Source organism: Tauraco erythrolophus, chromosome 13, assembly GCF_009769465.1.
Source record: "Tauraco erythrolophus isolate bTauEry1 chromosome 13, bTauEry1.pri, whole genome shotgun sequence".
Taxonomy (NCBI): Eukaryota; Metazoa; Chordata; class Aves; order Musophagiformes; family Musophagidae; genus Tauraco; species Tauraco erythrolophus.
The window spans coordinates 16,910,100-16,934,782 of record NC_141477.1 but is presented as its reverse complement, the minus strand read 5'-3'; the positions used below and the strand labels follow the sequence as shown (position 1 = coordinate 16,934,782).

Genomic DNA, 24,683 nt, shown 5'->3' with positions numbered 1-24,683 from the left:
TTAGCCTCTCTTTTTTTCCAGTGCACTTAGAATTCTTGAGCATTAAATATCTGTATTATCTCCTCTTGGAAGGAATGTGTCCTGGGAAGTTTGAGCTATTTGAAGATTTTTTAAATTTTTTCCCATCCTTAAGCTGCTCTTTAACCCATAAATTGAAGGATAAGTGACTGTTTCGGAAAAACCTTAAAAAAAAGAAAGCTTTAGACATAGCCTAAAGTCCCATGTTTCAGTTCTGGCGTTCAGTTTGCTATTGTTTCAGCCTCATTTACCCCACAATATTCAGACAGCTTAATTTGGTAAAAATGTCTCCAGACTTTCAGGCCCAGGATGTAACAATGATTGTGCACGTTTTGTGAGAATGAGATCTTGGAAATCAGCGTGAGACTCAAATACAGGGGCATGGCAGATATGCAGGCTGCTCTTGTGAAATTTTTTAGGTTTTGTTATTTATCTTTTGTGTAGTGGTAGCACTTGCTAGCAGTGTCAATTGGTGTGATTCCAGCATGCCGGTTCCCATGGCGGAGGCAGTGCTTAGCTCTTCCACAGGGCTCATTATGCTTTCCAGGTGTTCAGTATGACCACCTTGATTCCACAGGTGAAGAAACTCAAGGCTGAGCAATAAATAACTCATCTACGGTTAGCAATCCAGTAATTTGCCCTGTTATCCAGTGATAGAGCCAGGAAAATCAGCCAATTCTCTCAAACCCCAGCCCAGTAGTCTCTGTCTGCTAGGATATGTTTAAAAGATGAGCTCTGTCTCAAAGATTCTACTGTCTAAACTAATAATTGTCACCTTCACAGTTTGCAGATATTGGCAATTTCCATGGAGTTTGCTCAGACACGCAGTTTTTCAAGCCCCTGTAGAGCATGCTGAAGCCAGCTGACGGTAAACTCCTTTCCTTAGGTACCTTACGCTGGTCCCCGCGAAGCAGCCTGTGAACTCCTGGGGCTATGCACACCACAGGTCAGATATCAGTCGTCTGTCTTTGAGCTGGGAGGCCACAGGTGGAACAAAATGGATTAGGAGTTTGGAGAGGGGGTAAAAAGCACACTCACAAGCTAGAGAATAGTGGCCAAATATGCCTACCACCCAGGTCTGGGATGGGCGATTGCACGGATTTGTTGCATTTGCCACATGGAGAGGCAGAAGACAGTAAGCTTTATTTTTATTCTCATGTTTGACTTTCTGACATCTTGGCTCTGCTAGCATGAGGCATGCCTGCTGTTTAGTGATATAGTCTCTTGACGTTTCCTGTTGAAACTGCTTTTGAACCTGTTTCCAAGGCAGTAATGCTTACTGGGTGTAGCTCCCTAACTGGCAAAGGCAGCCTTTGGTTACATCCTTGTTGATTTTTAAATGCATGTTCCCCCTCCTTCCCAACTACTCCAAATGCATCCATGTCAAGTAGATCTAAGAGTGTCTCCTACTTCTGGCAATGGACTAGCTCCTTAGCATGATTGCTGGATGACTCTGCTGCTTCTTTTACTTCTTTTCAGGAAGAGTGGAAGAAGATACTCATTCCAGCTGTTTCCTGAAATTTCCCCAGTGTGGCAGTGTAAAGAAAAAGAATTACTGTATGGGAAGAGCGCTGACTTGTTCCTATGCTAATGCCAAATGGTGCAGTTCAACCAAGTCATTTAATGTACGTTCCTTTAAAATGGAAGCAGTCCGGGACCAAAATACTGGCTGAGCTCTCACATGTGCTTAGGTCATGACTATGTTAGTGCCAGTCTTGATTTGAGCAAAGTTCTGTCAGATTTCTCCTGATTTCTTGGTGCAGACCACAAAATGCACTCGAAGAACCATGTCATAGAATCACAGAATGGTTTGGGTTGGAAGGAACCTTAAAGATCATCTAGTTCCAACCCCCCTGCCATGGGCAGGGACACCTTCCCCTAGATCAGGTAGCTCAAAGCCTCATCCAACCTGGCCTTGAACACTTCCAGGGATGGGGCATCCACAACTCTTCGGGGTAGCCTGTTCCAGTGTTTCACCACTCTCATTGTAAAAATAATAATAAAATTAAAAAAAAAAAATATTGTCAGGGATGGGCTATTTAGAAACATTTTACTTAGCTTTAGGCAAACAGGTAGAGATTTGCTCTATTGTCTGAGCAGTTGCAAACTTGCAGTGATAGCAACTATACAAGGTCATGCTAATAAACACTGTGGAGTAACTAGGTATATGAGGGCAGCTTGAAGTGGCATATCCAAACCAGGTTAAACTCTCTGGCAGGAGTGCCAAGTGTTGCAAAACTATGGCATCTTGGACTTCACTTTGGCCTCAGGCTGAGTACAAACCAACAGCTGCTTTGCTACTGGTACCTGCCACAGGTTTAAGGTAACACAGGTCTGTGTACGTGTGCTGTGGTCGTGTCCCCACGTACAGGGAGACTGTTCTGCAGTGATTTAGCGAACGGCGTGACTGCTGAGAGGGAGTGAGTCTGGGGCAGGATGCAGGGGACAGAGGCATTTACTCTCTCAGGTCCTGGTCTGGTAACAGAGTGCCTTTCTACCATTTTCTGTAGTAGCTTGTGAATATTTTTGTCTCGTTTGCCCTTCCCCCTTCTTATCCTTTTGGCTTCTCTCACAATTACAGACTGAGCCTGTGTGACTGTATGAAAGGCATTTCCTCCTGTAACTTTTTTTTTTTTTAAGTCGGCTTCAGCCCACCAGCTGCTTTCCATTAGTGTTACACACACTCACTGGGAGGGCAGCACATAATGCTTCAGGCACTGCTGAATAGCAGAAATCCTTCAGAATCACTGTCAGACAGAGGCTTCTCAGAGCAGACTGTAGGTAAAAAGAGTTCAGCACATTTAGACTTGTCTTCTGGTGAGGCTTCTTGGAGAAGCCGAGGTGTGGGGACAGAGGGTGGTGAGAGGGTGTTATCTGAACGCAAAGTGCGAAAGCTGTGAATAGATCTCTCCGTGTGAACGGTTGTTTGCTCTGGATATCTCGTCAAGGGTAGGAGCTGAATGTTGTCTGTGCTGTGGGGAATTATGACCCTCTACTTGATCCTGGGAGACTATTTTATTTATATTAAATATTGTCTAGTTGCTTATCCAGACTTCCTGATAGCTACTATTGCTATATTATTTATGATTTTTGGAAAAGGGCCTTAAACTTTCTCAAACTTTCCGTCCTTCCATTAAAATGACAAAAGCAATATTCATTAACTTTGTAAACTCCTCCCCTCGGTGTTATCAGTGGAGGCAATAGCAAGAGTCCTAATGTAAACTGCTGTTTGTGCTGTTCTCTTATGCCTACCTAAAACAGTCACGGTCTGGCTAGGGATATACCAGCTAGGGGGTTGGAAAAAAAAACTGGGAATTTCATTCCAGAAACACTACACTCTAGAAACGTACAATGGGATCAGCTGTGCAAGGTCAGGTCCCAGTTCCTGCTGTCAGCTGGGTCATACCTTGTTTCCGTAAAGCTGTTTGTGGGATCCCACATTATTCAGCATGTTCCCTGAACGTGGACCTTGAAGCACAGTTCACTCAGCCCATTGCGTGGAGAGCGATGGGAGCTTTGTTTGTTGAGTTTCTGATATGCTCAAGGGATGTGAAAGTTGAATAGAAATCATGGTGGCTCTGCTATTGCTTTAGGATCGACTCTGAAAATCGTGTTCTGTGGAGTTGTAGAGGGTAAATTTCACTTATTGTCATTGGATTAACAAGTTCAGTGATAGCTTGGAGGGTTCCCAAAGAGGAAAGCAATCAGCCACATTTTGTCAGAACAAAGTCCTCTAATGTCCTTTAATAAGACAGAATAAAAATTTAACCTGTCAGTCACCTTTGGCTGCAGAATATAATCTGAATACTAAACCACCCTGCATTCAGTGGTTTTTTTGAACTTCAGTTCTCAGGAGAAATAGAAGGACTTTCTCTGAGGTCCTGCAGTAGCCTGCAGTGTGTTCTGGGGGGAGGCTGGCTGCAGGGTGGTGGCCTAGAGAACCAGATGAGGGACATGCCTTTTCCTATGCTGATCCATCTTGCTGTGCAAAGCATGTGTCCTGAAATCTAGAGCATAAACTTGATTTCAAATAATTTTTGTAGCCTGAAGGAAATTGGTCTTTAAAGGCTCCAGGCAAAAATTTCACCTTTCTCTTGGCCGCTTGCCATCGTCTGTCTTCTATAGGCTAGGAAGATGCTAACTGAATGCAGTGCCTCGTATTCTTATTTCCTCATTTGTTAGGAGAGAAACTGTTCAGGGTTCAGCATCTCCTTTGATCTCTGTCATAAGGCCTTCTGGAATGCTTATACAGAGCTTGGGACTGAAGAAACACTAAAGGTGGGGTAGGAGCTTGCTTGCTGTGCAGTCTCCAAGGCTTCTGCTCCACTGGAGAGACAGCAAGGAGGCTGTGCCCCTTTTCTGAGGCTGAGCAGAAAGCATTAACTGTTTGTCTTGGGCTTTTGTTAATTGCAGGAAACTTGAGTCCTGTACAATGTTAACTTCCCAGGAGTCCTTAAATACAAACCAAGCAGTGAAAGGGAATTGTCTTTTCTTCTTTTAACGTTCCCTGCACCACCACCCTCCCCCATTTTCCCCCATGATGTACATATTCAGTAATGTACTCGGCTGGGAAAAGGGAATGGCCAGAACACCACCCTGGGGCTTTGTTTCTTTTGCCCTGTCACTGCTCTCACATAGTGCACTCCAAACATCTATCCAGTTGCCTCAGTTTGTAAAAGGGAGACAAGGGTATTTCTCCTGTTTCTGGAGATTTCTTTTTTCTCTTGAGACTCATTAGTTCCTTTAATGAGTTGAAGAGCTCCAAGTGAATGCAACACAGGAAGTTTTGTATGGGATAGCAGGGAGCCTGCATCTAAACTGTCAAACCAAGTGGGGGTAATGATTGCTAACTAGGTCCTGTTGCCTGCCTGCTTTGAAAGCAAAGTAAGCCCTGCAACTTTGTAGAAGTTATATAGCTTTAAAATACACCCTGGTGATGCAAATAGGGTCCAGTAAGGTCAGGTTTATTGTGATTGTTTCTGTATAGGAAGCCACTTCACTGTTTGCAAGTAATTCATTAATTCCTAGGTACAACAATCCAGCCCATCGCCCTGTGCAAGGAGAGGTGAACACTGAGTAGTCAACCCTTGCTGCTCTCAGTAAGCTTTCAGTCTTTTTCATGGCCTTACACAGGTATTGCTGCATGGACTTACTGAGCAGGGCCAGGCCTGGCTTTTGAGGTGTCTAGCGGAGACTCAGCATCTTGTTTGTACTGTACCTCTGCAGCGGGAGGCCTCTGCACACGCAGGGATTGAGAGAGGATTAAAAACATGACTAGAAAGTTGTAGACTGGGGAAACGTGCCCACTGTTCCACTTCTAGTGGGAAGCAAACAGTAGCAGGGACTTGACAACTCTACTACCTTGGCTGGCCATAGCTATCAGTCTGTTGCTGCTCTGCCTTGACTGCTCTCCCACTGAGGGGACAGTTTCCTTCATCCCGCTGCGAGCTCCTTCTCCCAGCTGTCCTCTAGCATCTCCTAGCCTGAAGAGTATCAGAAGTACTGTTCTAAAAGGCCATTTATTTAACCTGATATTTTTATCACTAAAAATCAATACATATACAGTATTTGTTTAAAACTTTGTCTCTGATGGCATAATGCTCTGGAAAAGCTTGCAGAGTGCACGTGGTTAGTACAGCTGGTTGAACTGAACTTACAGGGTATTGATACATCCTGACACTGTGTCTGTCAGCTGTCATTAAGGCCTGGAAGTGGTGAATGTTGGAAGGTTCGATCAGTTAATGCCTGTGCACTCACATATATTTGTATTGATGAGGTTTTGTCCTCTTTTTCTCCATTAAACTGATCCTCAGGCTAGAGTTTGTTGCCCAGAACATTTGCTAGTGGTTCTCTGTAAAGTACAACTCAGTGCCACCAGAATTTGAAGTCTTAGTGTCATCTAATTGCTAACTTTCCTTCAGGTATGTCATCCCGCTTTTAATAATGGAACATATAGTTAGCTGTAAATACATTTATTTTCTTGTCATTGAAATGCTTTCTAACTTAAAGCTTGGAAAAATCTGTGATGGCTTCCCTCACCTCAAGCCACTGTTCAGTTCACTGGAAAACAATGATACTGTGATGAGGTATACAAAGGCACCAAACCATTAGGTCGTAAATGGGGCACGTTTGCAAACAACTGGTGCACCCTTGCAATTGACACTTGACCTCCATACGCCCCAGAGAACTCAGCTATAAAATCCAGTTAGTGCTGGGAGCTGATTTGGCTTCGAAGAGGCTGCCTCAGAGCTGAACTGCTTTGCAATTGTAGTTCTACTTGTATAAAAGATATACCAATTGGAAAGAAATGCTTGCAGTTAAGACAAAGACAGCAGTCAAAATATCTCCGTAGACTGGAAGGATTCTGAGTGAGCAGCTGAGGTGATCAAGTAATTTAAATTAATGTAGAGCTGGTGAAAACAAAGCTGGATCTGAAAGCAGCGTTTTCTCTTGCTTTGATTTCATTGCAAGTGGGTAAAGCAGAAGTTAAAGGTCTAAATGAGCCAAATGTCAGGCCCCACTCACATTTCTGTGAAAATAAGCTGAAGTCTGGGGTCTTGCTGGTTTGTCCTTGTGAATTTTTTGAGTGCTTTCTTGATGTTTTATTTCGTGACAGTCCCATCGCCTCTACTCCTCTTGTTTTGTTCACCTTATCTTCTAAGGTTATCTGAGGATGCGGCGAAAGTCCTATTGCTTTCAGGCATGACACATTAGAGACTGTGTGGGTGATATGGAAGAAATAAAATAGTTTACTGATTGGCCAAATTAGTACAGAATCATAATCTTGTTTGCTGTTGAGATACTTAACTTGGCAGCATTGTTATACCACTTTGAGGTGGAAAATTGATAGATGACATCTATGCAGAAAAGGCAGCAGGATTTGTTTCTGGGTATTTTCGTTGGTTTGTAAAGATTTCTTACTCTTTAAGTCCTGACACAGCATCTTTGAAATGCTAACTATGTAAATGTATCACCTAGCTGTCTTCCATAACAAAGGACAATATTTATGAGCTGCCCTGCTAAACTGTCACATTTCCATTGTTGCTTGACATTTGTACTGTAACTCTCGTAGTCTGCTGCTTAATGCCTTTGTCTCTGACAGACGAGCATTTAGGAGTCTTGGAAAATACAAAGTGGAGCCAGTTAACATTGAATGATCTTAAAACTAGGCTGAACTTTTGTTTTCATCGGGGAGGAAGATGATGCCATCAGCTAATTTGGTTGATCAATAGCCCTGCTTGCGATAAGGTTTCAAAGCTTGTGGCTAAAAGCTGATTGCACTGGATCCAAAATAAATTTGATCTATTGGTTTCCACAAATGTAGCATAGCCCAGGATGATGCTTCAGTGCTGATGCTTAACTAATTTTAATAATGCTGACAGACTAGGCTGGTGCCTGCTGTGAGGACACTGTAATACATGCACACTCGGCGCAGCAGCAGAGCACTTAAGATGTTTTTTACGGTAGTGTGGAGCTGTCACTCTCTGGCAAAGAGCAATCATAAAGGTTCATTATTCTGAGACTGGGAAGCACTACAGTCTCCTGAGCAAGTTTAATGACAGCTCTCATTAATGCAAACTTTGATCCTTGTTTCCTAAAAAGAGAGAGGTACTGGCAAGAAATTAGACTGGTTTGTTAGTTTTGGCTGGAGAAATAGGTGTTACTGAAAAACAAGGAAAGGTTCTGTGGCCGAAGTGCAAAAAAGTGTGAAAGCCATGTTTGTGATAAGCAAACATGATAAACATCCAGCTATATTCTTTCTTCATGCTGGGTAGGACCATATTCTGCTGGGAAGGTGGACTAAAATTTAACTGATGCTTTCATCTCTATTTCAGTGACTATATCATGGCTACGGAGCCAACAGAGGTCACACAGTCACCTGAAATAGGAGACACAGTTGAAGAGTGCACAGGTAAGCAGTTGTTCTCCGAATGTATAGCTGATTTGGAAGTCAAGATTTATTTTCTTCAGATCGGGGGGTCTGTAGGGACTTGGTTTTGCAGTGTCATGGTGGTTTTTGTTTGGTTTTTTTTTTAGTGTAAAAGAAATTTCTTTGTAGCTTTGTCAGCTGGCAATATTAAGAGAAGGATCTTTTAATGTGCAATACTGGAGGGTTGTAACCTGATGGAAGATAATCTTTCTGATTTTGGCTTGAATTTTTAAAAACAAGCCATTAGAGCTTGAAGAACTGCATGTTGTGCCTGCTTTGATGGATCCTACAGAGGTGGGAGCTGAGCCTGTTAGCCAGCCCCTGTCTGTAGGAGCTGTATCCATACCCCCACTGCAGCCTCATTCTCTGCTTCTGGCCACAGACAATTATTTGTTACTTATTCCTGAATCTAGTGGCGTGGGCTGATGCAAACAGTCATGAGGGAATGGAATAATAGGCAAGAAAGGAAAATATCTTACTTGTGCCAAGGAATTGTCTTAATTAAAGGAAATCCCTTTTGCCAGTGTTCAGACTATTCTTGAGGATAGGTGAATATGAAGAATAGCATCATGGCTGAGGCATTTCAGGAGAAGTGGCTTTCATATCACTTGATTTTTTTTTTTTTCTTTTCTTTGGCTAGTGTCTCACAGTTGTATTAAATGTTTGTGTTTTGAAGGTCATCTTACTTTTTCCTTTAGAAATACGTTCACCACCATCAGAATATTGATAGAAGAGAGAGGCAAATGGCAAAGTGACTGTTAGTTGAACTCTGTGTGGCAGATAAATAGAGGTGAAGAAAGTGTAGTGATGGACGCTCAGCAGTGGCTGTTTTCTTAAATTTATTATCTAGTTTATCATATAGTCCAATGCTATCCATGGCACATCGGTGAACTTGCGTGAAGTCCACACATGCAAATTTTGTGCTCAGGTTCAGTAGATGATTCAGAAAATGGATCAAATTCTGACCTGGGTGACAGGGAAGGCACGAGATAGCTTGTTGTCTTAAGTGTTGGCTCTGAAACCACCAGTAATATTTCTATCTCTAACTGAACCAAAATTTTAAAAAGTTAAATGCTGCTGTACTATTGCTGAAGCATTCAAGAGATGATTGACTGGATCTGGATAAAGCCGTTTTAGGATCATTTGTTTACTTCCCATGTAGTGTAAGATTGCCTCACCTCTTCCTCTTCATAGCTTTAGCTGGCTTGTGATGTAAAGGTCTAGGAGGCTAAATTTCCCAGCCTTCAAAGTCTAGTAAATTAGATTAATTTCCAGAGGTTTACCTTATTGTCTAACTAGTAGCAGAAGGCTTCCAGTGCATGCTGCTCCTTCTGGACAGCAGGAACCAGGTCACTGTCCAAAAACTCTCAGCACCCAGTGTTAGCCTTACTGAATTCCATGATTTTATTGCCTGTCTGGCAATATCAGGTATTTTTATGAAGCTAGAATGATGGTATTTTCTGAGAATTGTGTCAGTAAGGGTTTTTTTTTTTTAATCATGTGTTTTTATTGGTGAAAGTATCTAATCCTTGGATTTGAGGAAAAAAAATGGAAAATACGTCCTAAATGCACCTTAGGAAGTCTGAGAGCACAGAAGATCCCAAATTAACTGTTTAATTTAAATGCGATCATTGAGCTCCCAGATCAGACGTTCTGTATGCTTTTTACAGTTTCAATTTTGCACTGGAAAAAACACTTTTTTCTCTTCTACCTTGTTATAGGGAAGACTATGCAAAAAGCAGAAGGACATGCATTAATTCTCTCTGTGCACAGGGGAAACAACGAAATAGGCAGTATGCAACCAGTAAAAAATACAGAATAAACAAACTTTACAGAGAAAGCAAAATGCTCACTCCTGCTCCTCTTCTGTTTTAGCGGGCTAAATCATAGTTAGCATAAGCAACTGATTTTTGGGAAGGCTTCTGCTTTTTAGGGTGGTAGTCTTTAAATTTAATCTTTTATTTTTAAAGCCATACAATTGAAGACTGGTAACCATAAGAATTCAAAAATCATGAGTCATTATTCATCAGCAGGTGAAGGGGAAATAGGCATAGTTGTCTGAGCTTGGATTTTCTCTCCTTGCTTTGACTGGATTTCTGTTATGCAATGGATTTTTTCCCTTTTTAGTGATAAGATCCTCTTGTATATTATCAGTGCAAGTGTCATAGAGCACTCTACCAATTTAGTGATGGGCTACATCACAGTGCACTGAAATGTAGGCACCTTTAAATTAAATGTGACATCATTTTAACAGTGTGCAAAACCAGCGCACAGCTGTTTGCAGCAGGAAACGAGTGTCAACACCGTCTTTCTGAACCATGTCTTTATTGCCAAATGCTCTCACAAAGAGCAGTCCCACAGTTTTCATCTGCATGCAGTGCTAAGTGTCTAGTAGCGATTTTATCTTTTTTTGTGTAATAGTGTGGCAAGTGCCCATCTTCTGGAACTGCAGGGAAACTACTGTTTTCTCATTCATCTGAAACAGCTGGAGGCATGCAGCTGAGCAGAGCATGGCTGAAGGGGAATTATTGCTGGAGGGGGTGTGCCCTGCACGTCAGTCATAAATTAGAGGCTAGAGAAGGCACTGAAGTAACTGATGTGTTTGCATCAGAGAACTCTCTGTTGCACAATGGTACCCAAGTGTTGTCCCGTGCCAGCTGAGGTTTACTCATTGACAGTGTTTGCAAATCCTTTCCATGGGCTCCATTCTAAAGTTAGCACCACTTGTGATCTAAATGAGCATTTGGAGTAGTACCTTGGTGATGTAATCCTCTGTGGTGGGACTTATGTCTGTTTCTCTTAAATGTCCTGGATCACTTCTTTTTTTGTTGTTATTGTGTTGTGAGGTTTGTTGTTGTTTGTTTGTTTGTTTGTTTTTTTAAATATTCCCCTAGTTCTTTGGAAATATCACCATCTCTGTAAGCTCTTCAGTAATACTTGCATTAGAATTGAACTTACTTTCTGTCCATACCACTGTCAGCTGACCAGTGTATATGACAATGTCCTTGTTTTTCATTTAGACTGCCTTGAAGTTGCAGAGCTCTCTGCATGTAGCAAAGTCTGCCATTCTGTTCTTTGAGTCATTGGACTGTGTTAACAGACATTGCTGGACTGATAATTTTGGGGCACTGCTTTCATTAAACTTTTTAATCTTTAGCTTTGCTCATGTAAAATAAACCAACTCAGCTTTGAGAAGTTTCCTGAGAAAATACCATATATGTTGTCTAATCGCTGATATGAATGACAGTAATGGTAGGAAGACATTTCTAAAGACTCTCTAAAGGACACTTAACATGCTTGGTTTTTTTGGGAGGCACTACAGTCTTCCAGTTGCTATATGACCTGTCTTCTCCTACCAATTCTTGCTATGGCTGCAGCATGAAACTCATTGAGCCCTGTGAGAGACTTCCACTGATAAACCATCCAGAGGAGCACCATGTATCATGATTATTTAGACGAGTGGGACTCCACTGATAGTTTTGCTCTACATGGTTTGAAAGACAATTTGGTCTCAGTGACAGCCCAAGTCACTTGAAAAGCAATGTGCAAGTCTTCCCTGGGTGTTACCGCTCTGCAGAGCGGCAGCCATTTCATCCGTCCGTGCCAGACAGTGTTAGTGTCCTCGTATGTCCTGATGTGTGCTGCTGGCACTGGTCTTGAGAGCAGGGAGGAGACAGGGTGAGTAGATCTCAGTATCATTGTTTATTTCTCAGAGTGGCTACTGTCTGATGCAGCTGTGTGGTGGCACAGTTTCAGCCCAGATAAGGAGCATTGGCAGAGGTCCCTACACGTACAGGGCACACGTTGAGACAGAGCATCGCCGACTAAATCATTGCTGGGAGAAGACAATAATTGTGTTGAAATAATGCCTTGCTTATGAAGGAATCCTCCAGCTGTGGGCATTTATTATGCCAACTGCTGCAAAGTATTGATTGAACAATGAATTTGGCTCAGATATGCAGTGATGTTATTGCTCTGCATATGTATTTAAGTCAATCACAGGGGTCTTAGTTCAGTAGTTTGGCCCAAACCACTCCAAACTGACCTCACATTGTAAGGGTCAGTGACAAAATGCAGCACTTGTGTGCTGAAAGAAAATATAAATACTATAGTATCTTAAGTTATTAACAATGAAAAAAGTTAGTGATGTTTCATATGGCTTATTTTTTTTCTTTTTGTATTTTCATTTGAACAATGGAAAAAATGAAATCTGATTAACGATTTTCTAATTGTGTTCTTAGGGCTGCTATGTCTGGGGGTTTCATGTCCTGCAGGGCAGTGTCTTAATTTAAGTTTGCTTCATTGTCCTTGAAGGAGTCGTTGATTGTATTTTGGGGCACTGGTTTAATGTGGAAACAGATATTTTGGTTTTAGAGCTTATAAATTCTTCTGCTGGTTTCAATCTTTTTGCCAAATGTTGAGTATTCTTCAAGCGTTGTCTCTTTACAGCACTGATTAGAAAATGCAGAACTAAACTGAGCTAAGAACAATAATAGTAAAGACATGACATTTTTTTTAATTGAAACTATATTAAGTATGATTGGCATGATCACTGTTCAGTTGTAGGTAGATACATTCTCTCTATAAGGTGTGTTTTTCATAAACTGGAACCTAAGTAGGTACAATTATTGTCAGCTTAATGCCAGCGTTGCTTTATAAGCAGCAAATGTAACAACTGCAGCTTCACCTTTCACTCCACTCCAGCACTGAATTATTTACGCAGGAGCTGACTAAAACTGAATGGGCTGCTCTAGCTTTGAGACTTCCTCCAGAATTTAAAAGATAACGTTCTCTAAGCTAAGCAACACCTCCAACTTCCATACATTTTCATTTTTGTCATGTTGCAGGAAAGAAAAAATCCAAATTTCAGACTTTCAAGAACTTCTTTGCCAAGAAGAAAAGGAAAGAGCCTCCACCTCCCAGGGGGGAGAGTAATTTAAAACCTAGCCAGTCCAGCAGCGATGTCAGCATCTCTGTGCTCGACACTACTGCACTTCATTCACCGAAGGAGGCTGGGTAAGCTGGCGGGGAAGGAAAATAAATAAATAAAAGCGGACCTCTCACGGCAGTAGGATGAAAGCATAAGTTGGCCTCTTAGGAGCAACCTCTGTCCAAGTTTGTGCAAAACAAGCCCTAATGCTGATGAAGGAATTCCAAGAATTTCCTCTTTCTTTGCTAGTGCTTCAAAAGCCAGCCTGGAGAGGAGGGGGAGGGCAGCCAGGGACAGGGGTGATCCAACCTCTTAGTCTAGAACTGCAGACAGCCCAGGTTGTTTAGGTTGGTTTTAGTGTTTGAAATCTGTCCTGGAAGGTCTGATCAGCAGCAACTTCACGAGATGGTAATGGTTGAGTAGTGCTAGTACAGAGAATATGTGTGAAGTTGAGTTGCTGGTTTTTAGCATAAATGGTGCCGTCTGTCATGGCTAGGGTAAAGGGAAAGATGTATTTTTGGTGTATTATCAGCATGAGATCGCTGCTTTAAATTTCTTGCATAGCTGTTTCGGTATAGATAACAACTGAAGGCCTCTAGTTTTGTGTCAGCTACCCCTGAAGGGCTGTGCACGTGAGTGAAGTTGCAAGTCCTTAAGGTGTGTCCAGAGCAATTTTCAGATCCCTGAATGATGTTAGTTCAAAAACTGGTTCTTTTTTTTCGGTTAGTGTAATACAAGCTATTAGCTTGCACTGCTAACGCTGCTTCACTGATAACCTTAGACCATCAAGCTACACAGCACTTCCATTGCACATCTCTGACTGAATCTGGGGTAAGACAACCCTCTGAACGTGGTTACGTCTCTCGCCAGGGGTGTTATGGATTGGCATCTGGAAACCTGTAATTTGCCTGTCTTCCAACTCCCCACCCTCCTCATACTCCCCTGCTAGCTGCTCAGCCAGGTCTCTCTTTGGGTTACCCTGGGCCTTGGGTTGTGGAGCTGCAGACTAACAAAGCGTGACAAAACACTGGCCACATCCTATGCTTTGCGGTGTTTTGTTGGAGGGGACGTTGGACAGGCATGACACTGGCAGAGGGCAGGAATAGCAGACTGGAGTGAGACAAGTTGAAATCAGCATTTCTGCCAAATGCTTTGTATCATCAAATAAGACATTTGGTGGAGCTGGACACTGTGTTTCTTCTGGTGGAACAGCCTATAGATATTACTTACTCATGGGTGCTTGTTCCTCCTTGTCCCACCTTTCCCCACTCTCTCTGTTGTGTTTATGCAACTGCATCATGGAAATGATCTGGGAATGAAACAATAATATCTTTTTTTTTTTTGTTAGCGTTACAGCAACAGAGTAAGTGACCACACAACCAGTCCCCTGGGGTAAAGGGGAAATTAGACTGACTAATCTAACCCAGTCCAAAAATTACACTGACTAAGCTAACCCAGTCCAAAAAGCTTAGGAACAGCTGAGCTTACCCCGTCAGCCCATAGGAGGGATCTGGCTTAAAACCAGCTGTCTGCTCCAGAGGCAGTGTGGGTGCAAACCCTTTCTCTTGGTATTAACCAAGTACTTCAAGTCCAATTGCTGTTTACCTCAACACTGTCCTCCAGTGACTGCGAACTGTTTTGCAAGATCAGAGACCAGGAAATGAGTAAAACCCTTCTGTTTTTTCTCTCAGAGATAGGATTAGATAGACTATCCGAAAAAATTAAAGGATATGTTTGTGCTACCTGAAAACCCTGTCATGTCCTGCATGGCATAAGCGTGCTTTGTAAGTACCTATAGAGACTGAACAACATAATCCTTTGGAAAATCTGATCCTGAAAGCCAGTGGAAATACAACTTGTAAAGGGTTTATAGCAGAGCCCTGAGGTTTGCAATTTCTGGCATGCAGAATATCAAAACCAATCTTAGAACAATGCTGCTGTTTGTTTGTTCTTGAGGCAGAAACACTGTTTTTCTTTTTTTTTTTTTTAACCATGTAATCTTTTTAAAATTTAACTTTTCTGAATACTAACCAGAGACCAAACCCCTAAATGTGCCAAATGCTTCTTGTAACAGCCAAAGGCATCCCCCACCAAAGGCATGCCCAGGTGTGAAGGGGCTGTAGGGAATCAATGGGATTTGGCATCTCTGAAGGGGAAGAGAACATTATGTTCCACTGTATCTTCTGAGAGGCATGAGTTTTGGATAGAAAAGGAAAAACATTGGTGGCAAAGTTAAAGCACGTACCATGGATGACTTCTTGAGTGTATCACCAAAAGGATAAAAGACCTTACATAGAGGAAAATCGAGTCCCAAATAGACTTATTCCAGTTAAAAAGCTTTGAACAGGAAAAACTGCTGGGACAATATGTAAAATTGGTCTCTGTAATGAACACTCACTCATTTGGCAGGCTGCAGTTGTTTTTGAGGGAGCGGCTGCCTGAAGGAATTGTGTCACCTTTCTTCCCCTGCCTTAAATACTAACAAAAGGAGTGGGGTTGCAGCAGTAAGAAGTGGAAGATAGCACAGGCCATGATGAATCTAGGAGGAGCTTTATTGCTGGCTGTAGAGTCCCATCATTTCCTCAGTCACAGCAGCTCCCATGTCTCTACACATGAATGAATTGAGCAGTTGTATAGGGAAATCAGTCTGGAGATGCAGTGACTAAAACATCTGGGGGTTTAGCTAACAGAGCATCTTTAGCTTCAGAGCAAATATAAATATGCTGCCTGGAATTACACATGAATGTATATTTGCGCATAAGAGACTCATCTGTACTAAAGCTGCAGGTAATTCTATATTAAATCTAATGCTCTTTTTGTGACTGCCAGAATAAAATACAGTAATTCCCTTGCAAGCACATATGGTACATATGCAGAGAGAGAAGGAAAGAAACAGATCCGGTACTAGCCGTCTCAAGAGCGAGGAAACCTCAGCTCTTATGGCTAAAGAATTCCAAGTAAAGGAAGTGAGGAAATCCCCAATTAAAAAGGTTAATACATTCCAATGCACATGTATTCTTTGCAGTAAATAAAATATGCCAACTAATAATGAATATACATTAGAGTACGTAAAAGTTGCATGACACTGTCTTTCTGAATGCAGTAAAATTATGTCTTGCCCATTTGGAGTGTCTTTCGTGCTGAAAAGGACTCTCAAATCAAACTCACAAAAAGATGTAACGATGAAATAAGACAAGTGCCTTACTTGTGTGTAGAACTGCTGTGCTATAAACTAACACAGACATTAACTATTACATGTAGTGGGAGGAAGCACGAACTCTGACCTATGCTGTGAGAGAAAGAGTTCAGATTGTCTTTGACACAACATCAACATAGAGCAAAATTATTTTGCCCTACTGTGAGACTTGGCATAGCTGTGTATTCTGATTGACTACACTTTGGGGCCACAGGAGGGTTAGTCAAGCAGACAAAGGAGATGTTGTCTCCGGAGACATAAAGAAAGGAGATGCAGGAGGAAAAAGAGTAATTTGTTTGGGTTTTTTTTACATGGTGTATTTACTTTATGAAAGTTCGTAGTCTTTCAGGGCTTTCTTCTAAATAAAGAGAGAATCTGGGATTAGGCAAATAGCAGAGACCTCTTCTATTTGATTTCCTTGTAGAAGAATGTATACTTACTGGATTTTCCTTGTCAGAGTTCTGTTCCTAATCATCCCCTGTTACCCAGAGTCAAACTCTCAGAGTCAATGAGCATTGCCTGCACAGCAGCTGAGCCAAGGAATCCTTGTAACTTGTGGGCTACAAGACTGGCAGCCAATAACGTGAGAGTATTCTCTGTTGTTTTCCAGTTAAGTGCTAGAATGAAATCCTGGTCGATGCCATGCTTGTGATCTTTTGGACAGAGTAAGGTACAGACAGTGCCTGCCTATGCTGGTGGAACTTGGTGAATAAAAGATTTGAAGCCTTCCTTGTTGTGCCACCCAAGTGCCAAATTTACCCTGCACAACATAATAGCCCAACCCCAATCAAACTCAGTTGATTACAACTCAGCAGCTGTTGTGGGAACCCATCAGCGCTTCACTGAGCTGAACGCTCAGTGAGCACAGCAGCAGAGTAGGAATATCTTACCTGAGTACTTTAACTTGGCCGTGGATAGGCATGTAACTGTGGCCATGGACACTTGTCTTGTGTAAATCTTTTAATACACTTGGGATCTGGCAAGGTTCATGGTACAGGTGAACAGAACTGTTTTTATTGCTGGACTTGAGAGGATTTGGATAGAGTTTGTTAATGTAGAGAAATCACATTTTCTGCCCAGATTCGCAAGAAAGGGAAAAACAATCCACAATCTTGGGCAAGTATGACACACACCAGGCTGCTAAGGTTGTATCCTGAATGTTTCATGCTTGGCACATTCCTTCCAAAGGAGGGCAGGGGACTCCTGTTGCCCTGTTCTGTGTTGTAGACATCTCTCAGGGTGGCATGCATCCAATTAAATCTCAGCATCTGACCTAATCACCCTGGGCTGCCTCTCTAGTCCACAGAGACTGACCTGTGTGTTCAGTATAGACTCTGAGTACATCTGAAAAGAGACACCTGCATTCAATCAGCATCCTAAGAAGTGTTTCTTCCTCCCTTCTAAGTATAAAAGGAGCTAACAGTGACTACATTAGATAGCTAACATGCAGAAATCTGAAGTTAAGTGAGATCCATCCCACACTGGGCTCTTCATGATCCCTCCGCCCTGATGAAGTAGTGCAGGGAAGTGTTGGAGGGCTGTACCCAGTGCATTGATCACTCTTCCTTCCTTCCCAGGCCCAAAGGAAGCATGGGAAACAAAGCCTTGTCCCATGACAGCGTCTTCATTTTTGAATCTGCACCAGGAAATGTGGCAGGTGACATGTTGTCTCAGGAAAACATACCCGGAAGAGTGAAAACTTTGCAGGTGAGAACATCTTCCGTTCATTCATGGTGCTGCTTTGTATTAGCTGTCTCCTAGGAAATGGCTTGATTCCTCTGCTGTGTGCCTTAAGACTTTGTTGCCTCAAGTGTCCAAAGCTGGATTTACTACTTTTGGATCTATTCTACCTCTTGGAATCTGCATCTTTGAGCAGTCCTGGTACTTTCAGCCTTGCCCAGGTCTCATAGTGTGCAAGTGACATGAGTCCAGTTCATGGAATCTTGGAAAATTTCCTTAATGAGCATGTCCTCTTACAATGGGATTTTCATTCTTTATAACTACTGCTTTTGAGTTAAGGCCATTGATTTATACTGTAGCATGTCCCTTACACTGTTATTGTTTATTTATTACTTATATATTATTCTTTTTGGCAATTGTGGCTATGATGTTTTCACTGCACATGCTAGCACCAGCAGCTGTGTAAGTGTGTGGGATGATGGATATGTCAGAGCATTCTTAGTGACAGCTTTATTTATATCGTTATTCTTCCGATCTCTGCCAGCAAAGGGTACTGTATTCTGCTAGGTCATATCCTTCTTCCAAGGCACATACTGAACCCTCCTCGACAGCTCCCTTATCAACTGTTATATTAATTGCATTTAAATAACTGCCCAGCTCAGAGCACTGAGATAAAAGTTTAAGATTTTTCCAGAGACTGAAAACAAACCATTGGTAAGGCAGCCAAAGGCCATTGAAATTCTTCCTTTGCTCAGTGTGAGCTTCATGTTGCAAAGCACAATTGCATCACATGTTAAGTATTAAAAGATGCACAGAGGGACTTGTTCCTCCATTAGACTGCAAAATAGACTAAGCTGCAATTCAGGGTGTTTTTTGTACAACAATAGGAGTAGCAGGATAAATCGTGTTTGTATATGACAAAACTTTGTTGGGGAAAAAAAAGCTCTTTTCATGCTGTCTCCAGTCCACTGTGCCCTCTCTTCATCCATCCATCATCCTGCATGGTAATGTAATACTGCCAGCACTATTTTTATAGCCGTGAACGACAGCCTTTTTCTGTGAGCTTGGCTCTTGTCAGAATAAAAGCCAAGCACTAGTAAAAGCTGTTATTTCTTAGCAATGTAAATTAACTTCTACTGGTAGCAGACAGACTGTAAATTCAGAGTTTCCCCCACAACGCTTTGCTGTCTGCATGTAATAAGTTTAATAAATCAAAGATGGGAAGTTGTGAAACGAGGGAAAAGCGAAATTGGCTTTGTGTGTTTTCTGTCCTGTGAAGTGCACAGGTATGTTTTGTGTCTTGTTTTGTCCATATCTTGCAATCTTGGTGCAGTTTGTCATCAGTCCTGCTTTTACAGACCGTATTGGTGACACTTCTTTGATTGTTGTGGGTAAGTGGGCAAGAAAGCTGTTTGAACTGGGAGACTGGTGGATGAAAGGGTGACATTGTGCTACCCTGTGTGGCTGTTAGATCTGTAGGAATTACATTCCAGGTGAATCTTGCTGAATAAAAATGACAGTTGTTTATATCTATTTTACAGATATCAATGAATGCATAGTTTGCGGAAGAGCACAGAATTAGGCCTAGAATTTCCCAGTATGGTTTAATAAGCAAAGAAACAGAAAAAACACTCTGCATGTTTATCTTGGGAATTTTCAGCTGAGATGTTTTTAGTTGACGGACAAAGTTTCTGTTCCGACCTTGTTTCTATTCCAGCTTTGACATAGCCGACAGACTTAAGCCAAGAGTTTTAGTAATGGTGTTTCCTGAGATCTGAACTTTTTTAGTTTGAGGGAACATCTGGCTGCTTGTGAGGTTGCAGACTTTGTTTTATTTTTCTAGGGTTGGGGTTTGCCAGAGCATTCTTTTGTGCAATCTTGGAAAAGAGTCCCCATACTCCTTTACAAACAAAGTTGTTCCTGGCTGCCGTTATCATTCTTACTGTAGACAGGACCAGAATGTGATGCTGGGCAAAATTAACCAGCAATTCATTAGAGTGGACCAGAAATTGAATTAAATTGTCTTTGTGTAAAAAGTGAGACTCAACTTGTTCTTGTGTGGGAGAGGGTGGTAACAAGCTCTCGATTTTGGAAGGGCTTTTCAAGGGAAAGCTGTCCACATAAACCTGGGATTGGGAACTGCTGACTGACCATGCTTTGTGTGTGTGACTCTTTGGGACATCTGGATACATGTAATTATTTAAAGAATACTTAAATCTGGACTTTTTAAAGTTTTAAATTTCGACTAAGTTAAACTGCTCTTAATTTTCTAGAATGGTGAAATTTCTGTCTCTGGTAACTTACTGAATAAAACTGATTTTGATTTTAATTTTGTACCAAAGCCAAAAGGACTCTAAAGCTGAGTCCTTGATGAATGCAACTAAATAAAATTTTATTAATGGCTGTTTTCTGTAAATGGTCTGTTTTTCAAGTATTTCTGTTAACTAAGAGATTCTGCATGCCTAATGGGAGCAACTGGGGTAAAAGCATCCAAAATGTCCCCTATAAATAATGTCATTGAAAGTCTATATTCTAAATTTCTTTCCAACCACAGCTTCAGTTGCAGCAGAACATCAGACTTGGATCACCTCCTCTTGTTATAACTGGAAAGAAACTGGAAGACGCAGGTGCTGTTTCTGAAGATGATGGTTTACCTAGAAGCCCTCCTGAAATTTCAACCCTTCACGAAGTTCTGACAGATTCACCAAGCAAGGTATAATCATTTTGTCACTTTAGTGACCATCTGTACAGAAAAGATAAAATCTGCTTGGAGAAGAAGACCTTTTTGCTGGCTTGTGATAAAATCTGATGGTACAGACTGGTCAGAACTAGAACAAATGACCCAGGTGGATTGTGAACTTGTCACTGTGAGGGATACCTAGGAAGTGGCCTTACATATACTCCTTCTGGGTACAATTTTCTATGCTTTTATGTAGATCTATGCTGGGGCGGTTGTGACCCATATCGTTAGGGAAAGAGGAGAGAAATTCAGTTGATATGACAACTCTCAGTGCCTTTGGGCAAGGCAGTCTCTCCTGGCAGGTCTGTATGACAGAAAGCATAAGACGTGAATTATTCACGGGTGAATGTTGTGCTACTGTGACTGTTCCACTTCCAGTCTGAGAACAAGCTGAGATACTCACACTGCACAAACAAATTTCCCATGTCTTCCAGCTTCAAAGGTCTGGAGAGATTGGCTGTTTCCTGCACCTATGAAAGGGGAAGAGTTTTTGAGTGTTTTAAAGCTAGTGAGGAAAGCAAAAATAATGAGGACTGCAAGAGAATCTTAAACAATTACTGGTTTTGGAATGAAATAGCTCAAAACCAGGGCACTATTAGGTGAATTGACAGGAAAGTGACAATTCTGAATCTAAGGAGAACAGATCCTGATGGAACTCAGAGGGGATTTGGGTTATCTTCTTTCTTAGGAATTGCCTTCTCACTGCAGGTGCATGGTTTTGGACTTGAGTGAGAATGTGAGCATTTGTAAATTTGAAACTCTTAAAACAATAAGCCAAAATAATTTTATAAAATGTATTGCCTCGTGATCAACCTTCACAGCATATCTCATAGCAAGGTAAAGCTCCCCTATTTTATGATTGATCCCCAACAAACAAGTGAAACCTACTCTGTGAGGCAGGGACTCGGTGACCATTCCTTTATCTTTCCTCTTGTGTTTTCTCATAATTAGCACTGGATATCCAGTCCCAGATAATTCAATGTGACACTTCCCTTGACTTACCCTCTTCCTTATTTTATCCCACAGTCCTCCAACCCTGTTCAGCGTCATAGCTCTTTGAGTTTAGGCGGGACAGACAGTGAAGATGAACAGGTAAATAGCTACTTTTCCTGCTAATAAACTTTCCTGAGACGGCATGTGTGGTGTCTGTATGAAGCCAGTACAACAATCTTTTATTTTTAATCTGTTCTGGGTACAATGTATCCTAGCAAACAATTAATGAACAGTCCAAAATGATACAAATGATACTGAAAATGCACCTCTCACAGAGTTTTGAATAACAACCAAATAAAGAGAGGCAGAAATCTACTGGTAAGTGATTTGTGTGATCAGAACAGTCAGCTCTGTGACACAGTATGAACCTGAAAAGTTACACAACAGATAATTGGAAAAGGCAAAGCACTTCAATTCTGCTTCCATGTCCCAGGGCCCCAATACTAAACAGCAGTAATAGCTTAATAACACTTGCCCGTCAGCAGTGGCTTGTGAGCAATGCCCTGCATCTCTCTTATCGTGGAAAATAATTGCAGGATCAGCCCTTTCTGATGCCAGGTATTCCACAGGAATGGATGATAAGTGACCAGCAGCAGGTTCTGCTGTCAGACCAATACAGTCTGTTCCTTGACCAGCTCAGAAAAATTTACAGAGGTCATATTTTTGGAGAGGAGCCTGGAGGACCTTCACCTTGACTGTTCCGGCTGCTTGAAGCTGAGTTGAGTTCCTGCCCATCTCATGCTTTCAAGGCAGGCCTGCAAGGTTTGCTTCTACTACCTTTCTCTAGCATTAGTATAATGTCTGAAAGACCAGTCAGACCACAGTTATGCCAATGGAGTCTTCAAATGCCAGTAACAAAGGCAGCCACCACTCCAACATGGCTGATTCCATCCATGGGTTAGCCTTTACAATTGTATAAGTGAAGTAATCTGCCGTTTAGCTGAGAAGGAGAATATTTCTGGATCCAGAACAGCTATGGGCCACTTTTGCCCAAGCTTTGCAGTCTTCCATACAGAATACCTGTTTGAGAAGCTCACCAGGGAGAACACAGTTTAACCCTTTGTGAAACTTAGAATAGCCCACAAGTAGAGGAGAGGTAATGGGGTACCTAGAAGATTCCTTCCTGATGTTGCTCTGGCTGCTTAAGGCCCTCTTCATCTTGAGGGTCAAACAGTACCAACCCCACTGCTAAGGAAGCTTTCCCTTCACTCTGGCCAGCCTTCTCAAAGGGAAAGAGCAACTTTTGGGTAAGACCAACTCAACTTTCCTGTCCATGGTTGAGATCAGATACTCTCCTGCTCAGTCATTCCTAGACCTTTTGCTTTAGGGATAGAAAGATAAAGAAATGTCTCACCCTTGTAGTGGACTACTAGTCACGCAACTCTAGAGGCCCAAGTGATCTAGGTAACTTGGATTGTTGTTATTTTGAATAACTTCTTGTATATATTTTGTCATTATTTCAATGTGCATTTTATTAACTCATCTCCCATTTTATGACTAAAATGCTCCATTTTGTAAGCCTGCATACAGGCTTACATTCCTTACATTGCAAAAAAAGCCTTTATCTATCCAATTCTAAAGTCTTTAAGCTCTTTCAGTTTTACAACCTCACCTCCTATGAGAAAGACAGACAGGGATTGGAGAAGTTTTTTTTTCTCTCTTCTATATTGCACAGAATTCCTCACTTCAAGGCTCTTCCTTTTTCTCCCCAACTCACTAGGAATCTGGCTAGCTTCTCTGCAGAACCATGTATGTTCCTTTACCCAAATATTTTTCTTAGACCACAGTTTGACTTAGCAGAAATCTTGCCAATATGTTTATCTAAAATAAAAAACCTTTTCCTGAATAATAATCGTTTTTTTTTTCAGTAGCTTTTGAATCTTATTTATTTATTTAATAAAACTATTTATTTAATACTAGGATTTGAACTACCAGAACACAACTTGTTAAACTAAATAACCTCATCCCAAATATGCGGAGAATTGTGAAAAGCACTAGAAATCTACACCAGTTATTCCATTTAACAGTGTTTTATATTTAGTAAAAGAAAAAGTGGATTTGCTCCTAGACAATCTGAAGTTACACAGTAGTGCTTTACATTTTACTATTGTATTGATCTTGCTGCAGGTGATAGTTCATTTCTTTGCCCTGTGCTGCTTCACTGGGTTTTCCAAGAGCTTCATGCTGCTGTCACATCTGTGTGAAACCCTGATGTGTCACCCGTGTAACTTCTCAGAGCCTTCCACGTTTATAAATACCCACTTTCTGACTAATCTAAAGCTAACCATGAGGCTATTGCTCAAAGCGAGCAGCAAGTGACTTCACAGAAACATTAACCAGCATTACCCTGCCTTTGCCAGATAGCCTTTACGGAAATCTGACTTCCTTGTTGGCATCCTCAACCCGGACTGATTAAAAGCAAAACAGGGTCTCAGCTTAGGGTGCTGAGGACAGTGCTTTGGCATAAACACTCTTTAGGAAACGGGCCTCCTAGCTGCCACGTTCTCCCTGTGCAGGCTCCTGTAACTGTGCAATAACCAACAAACACCAAACTCAGTTTACACTTCGACACTGATGGGGAAATCCCGTGTCTACTCCACTGTCTTTGAGAGAGAATACCAACTGTCATGCTACTGACGTGTCAACTGACATACTACTCAGTGGAGTAGGGAATTTGCTGTTTATGTACAGCAGTAGCTGAGATACTAGCTTCAGATGTTCTTATATTAAATAAGCACAACTGTCATTTTATTATTGAAAGGCAGAACAACTTGTATGTAGAACTGAGTAACAACGTTACTGTTTTTGTAAGTTCTAGTGATCCTTATGGGTTTATCATTAATCTTGTAGAATTCTAAGAATGGTTAGCTTATTTACTAGCAGTGTTCTTCTTTCTTTCACAATGTGTAAGTTTTTAATGAGAAGAGTCAGTACTTGTCATAATACATTCTGTTGTCATTTATTTCAGATCTAGGAACTAAAAAAATTCAATGGAGAATGAGGATATTAATTGTAGCTACCTTAAACGCAAAGACAGTTTTTCTAGATCAGATGGGAAGATGCTTTCATTATCTTCAAAACTTCATCAGCATGTATGTTTTAAATGCTGTGTTATAGCCTAAGCATAAAACCCTAAAACCTGAGTGGTGCCAAACACAGTTAAATGACTGTGTTTAACCCAGCTTTACGTCCAAAG

General features: G+C 41.5%; 1 protein-coding gene across 1 annotated transcript in view; it reads left to right on the top strand.

Annotated features, from left to right (window-relative positions):
• Positions 1–2,606: 2,606 nt before the first annotated feature.
• Positions 2,607–24,683, top strand: part of KIAA1210 (KIAA1210 ortholog) — a 34,480-nt gene continuing 12,403 nt past the window's right edge. The window contains 8 exon segments of the mRNA XM_086619578.1: positions 2,607–2,639; positions 2,641–2,693; positions 2,695–2,859; positions 7,854–7,930; positions 12,796–12,964; positions 17,652–17,781; positions 20,309–20,467; positions 21,521–21,586. Coding sequence (XP_086475704.1) covers positions 2,619–2,639; positions 2,641–2,693; positions 2,695–2,859; positions 7,854–7,930; positions 12,796–12,964; positions 17,652–17,781; positions 20,309–20,467; positions 21,521–21,586 — 840 coding nt within the window. The 5' untranslated portion in view covers positions 2,607–2,618.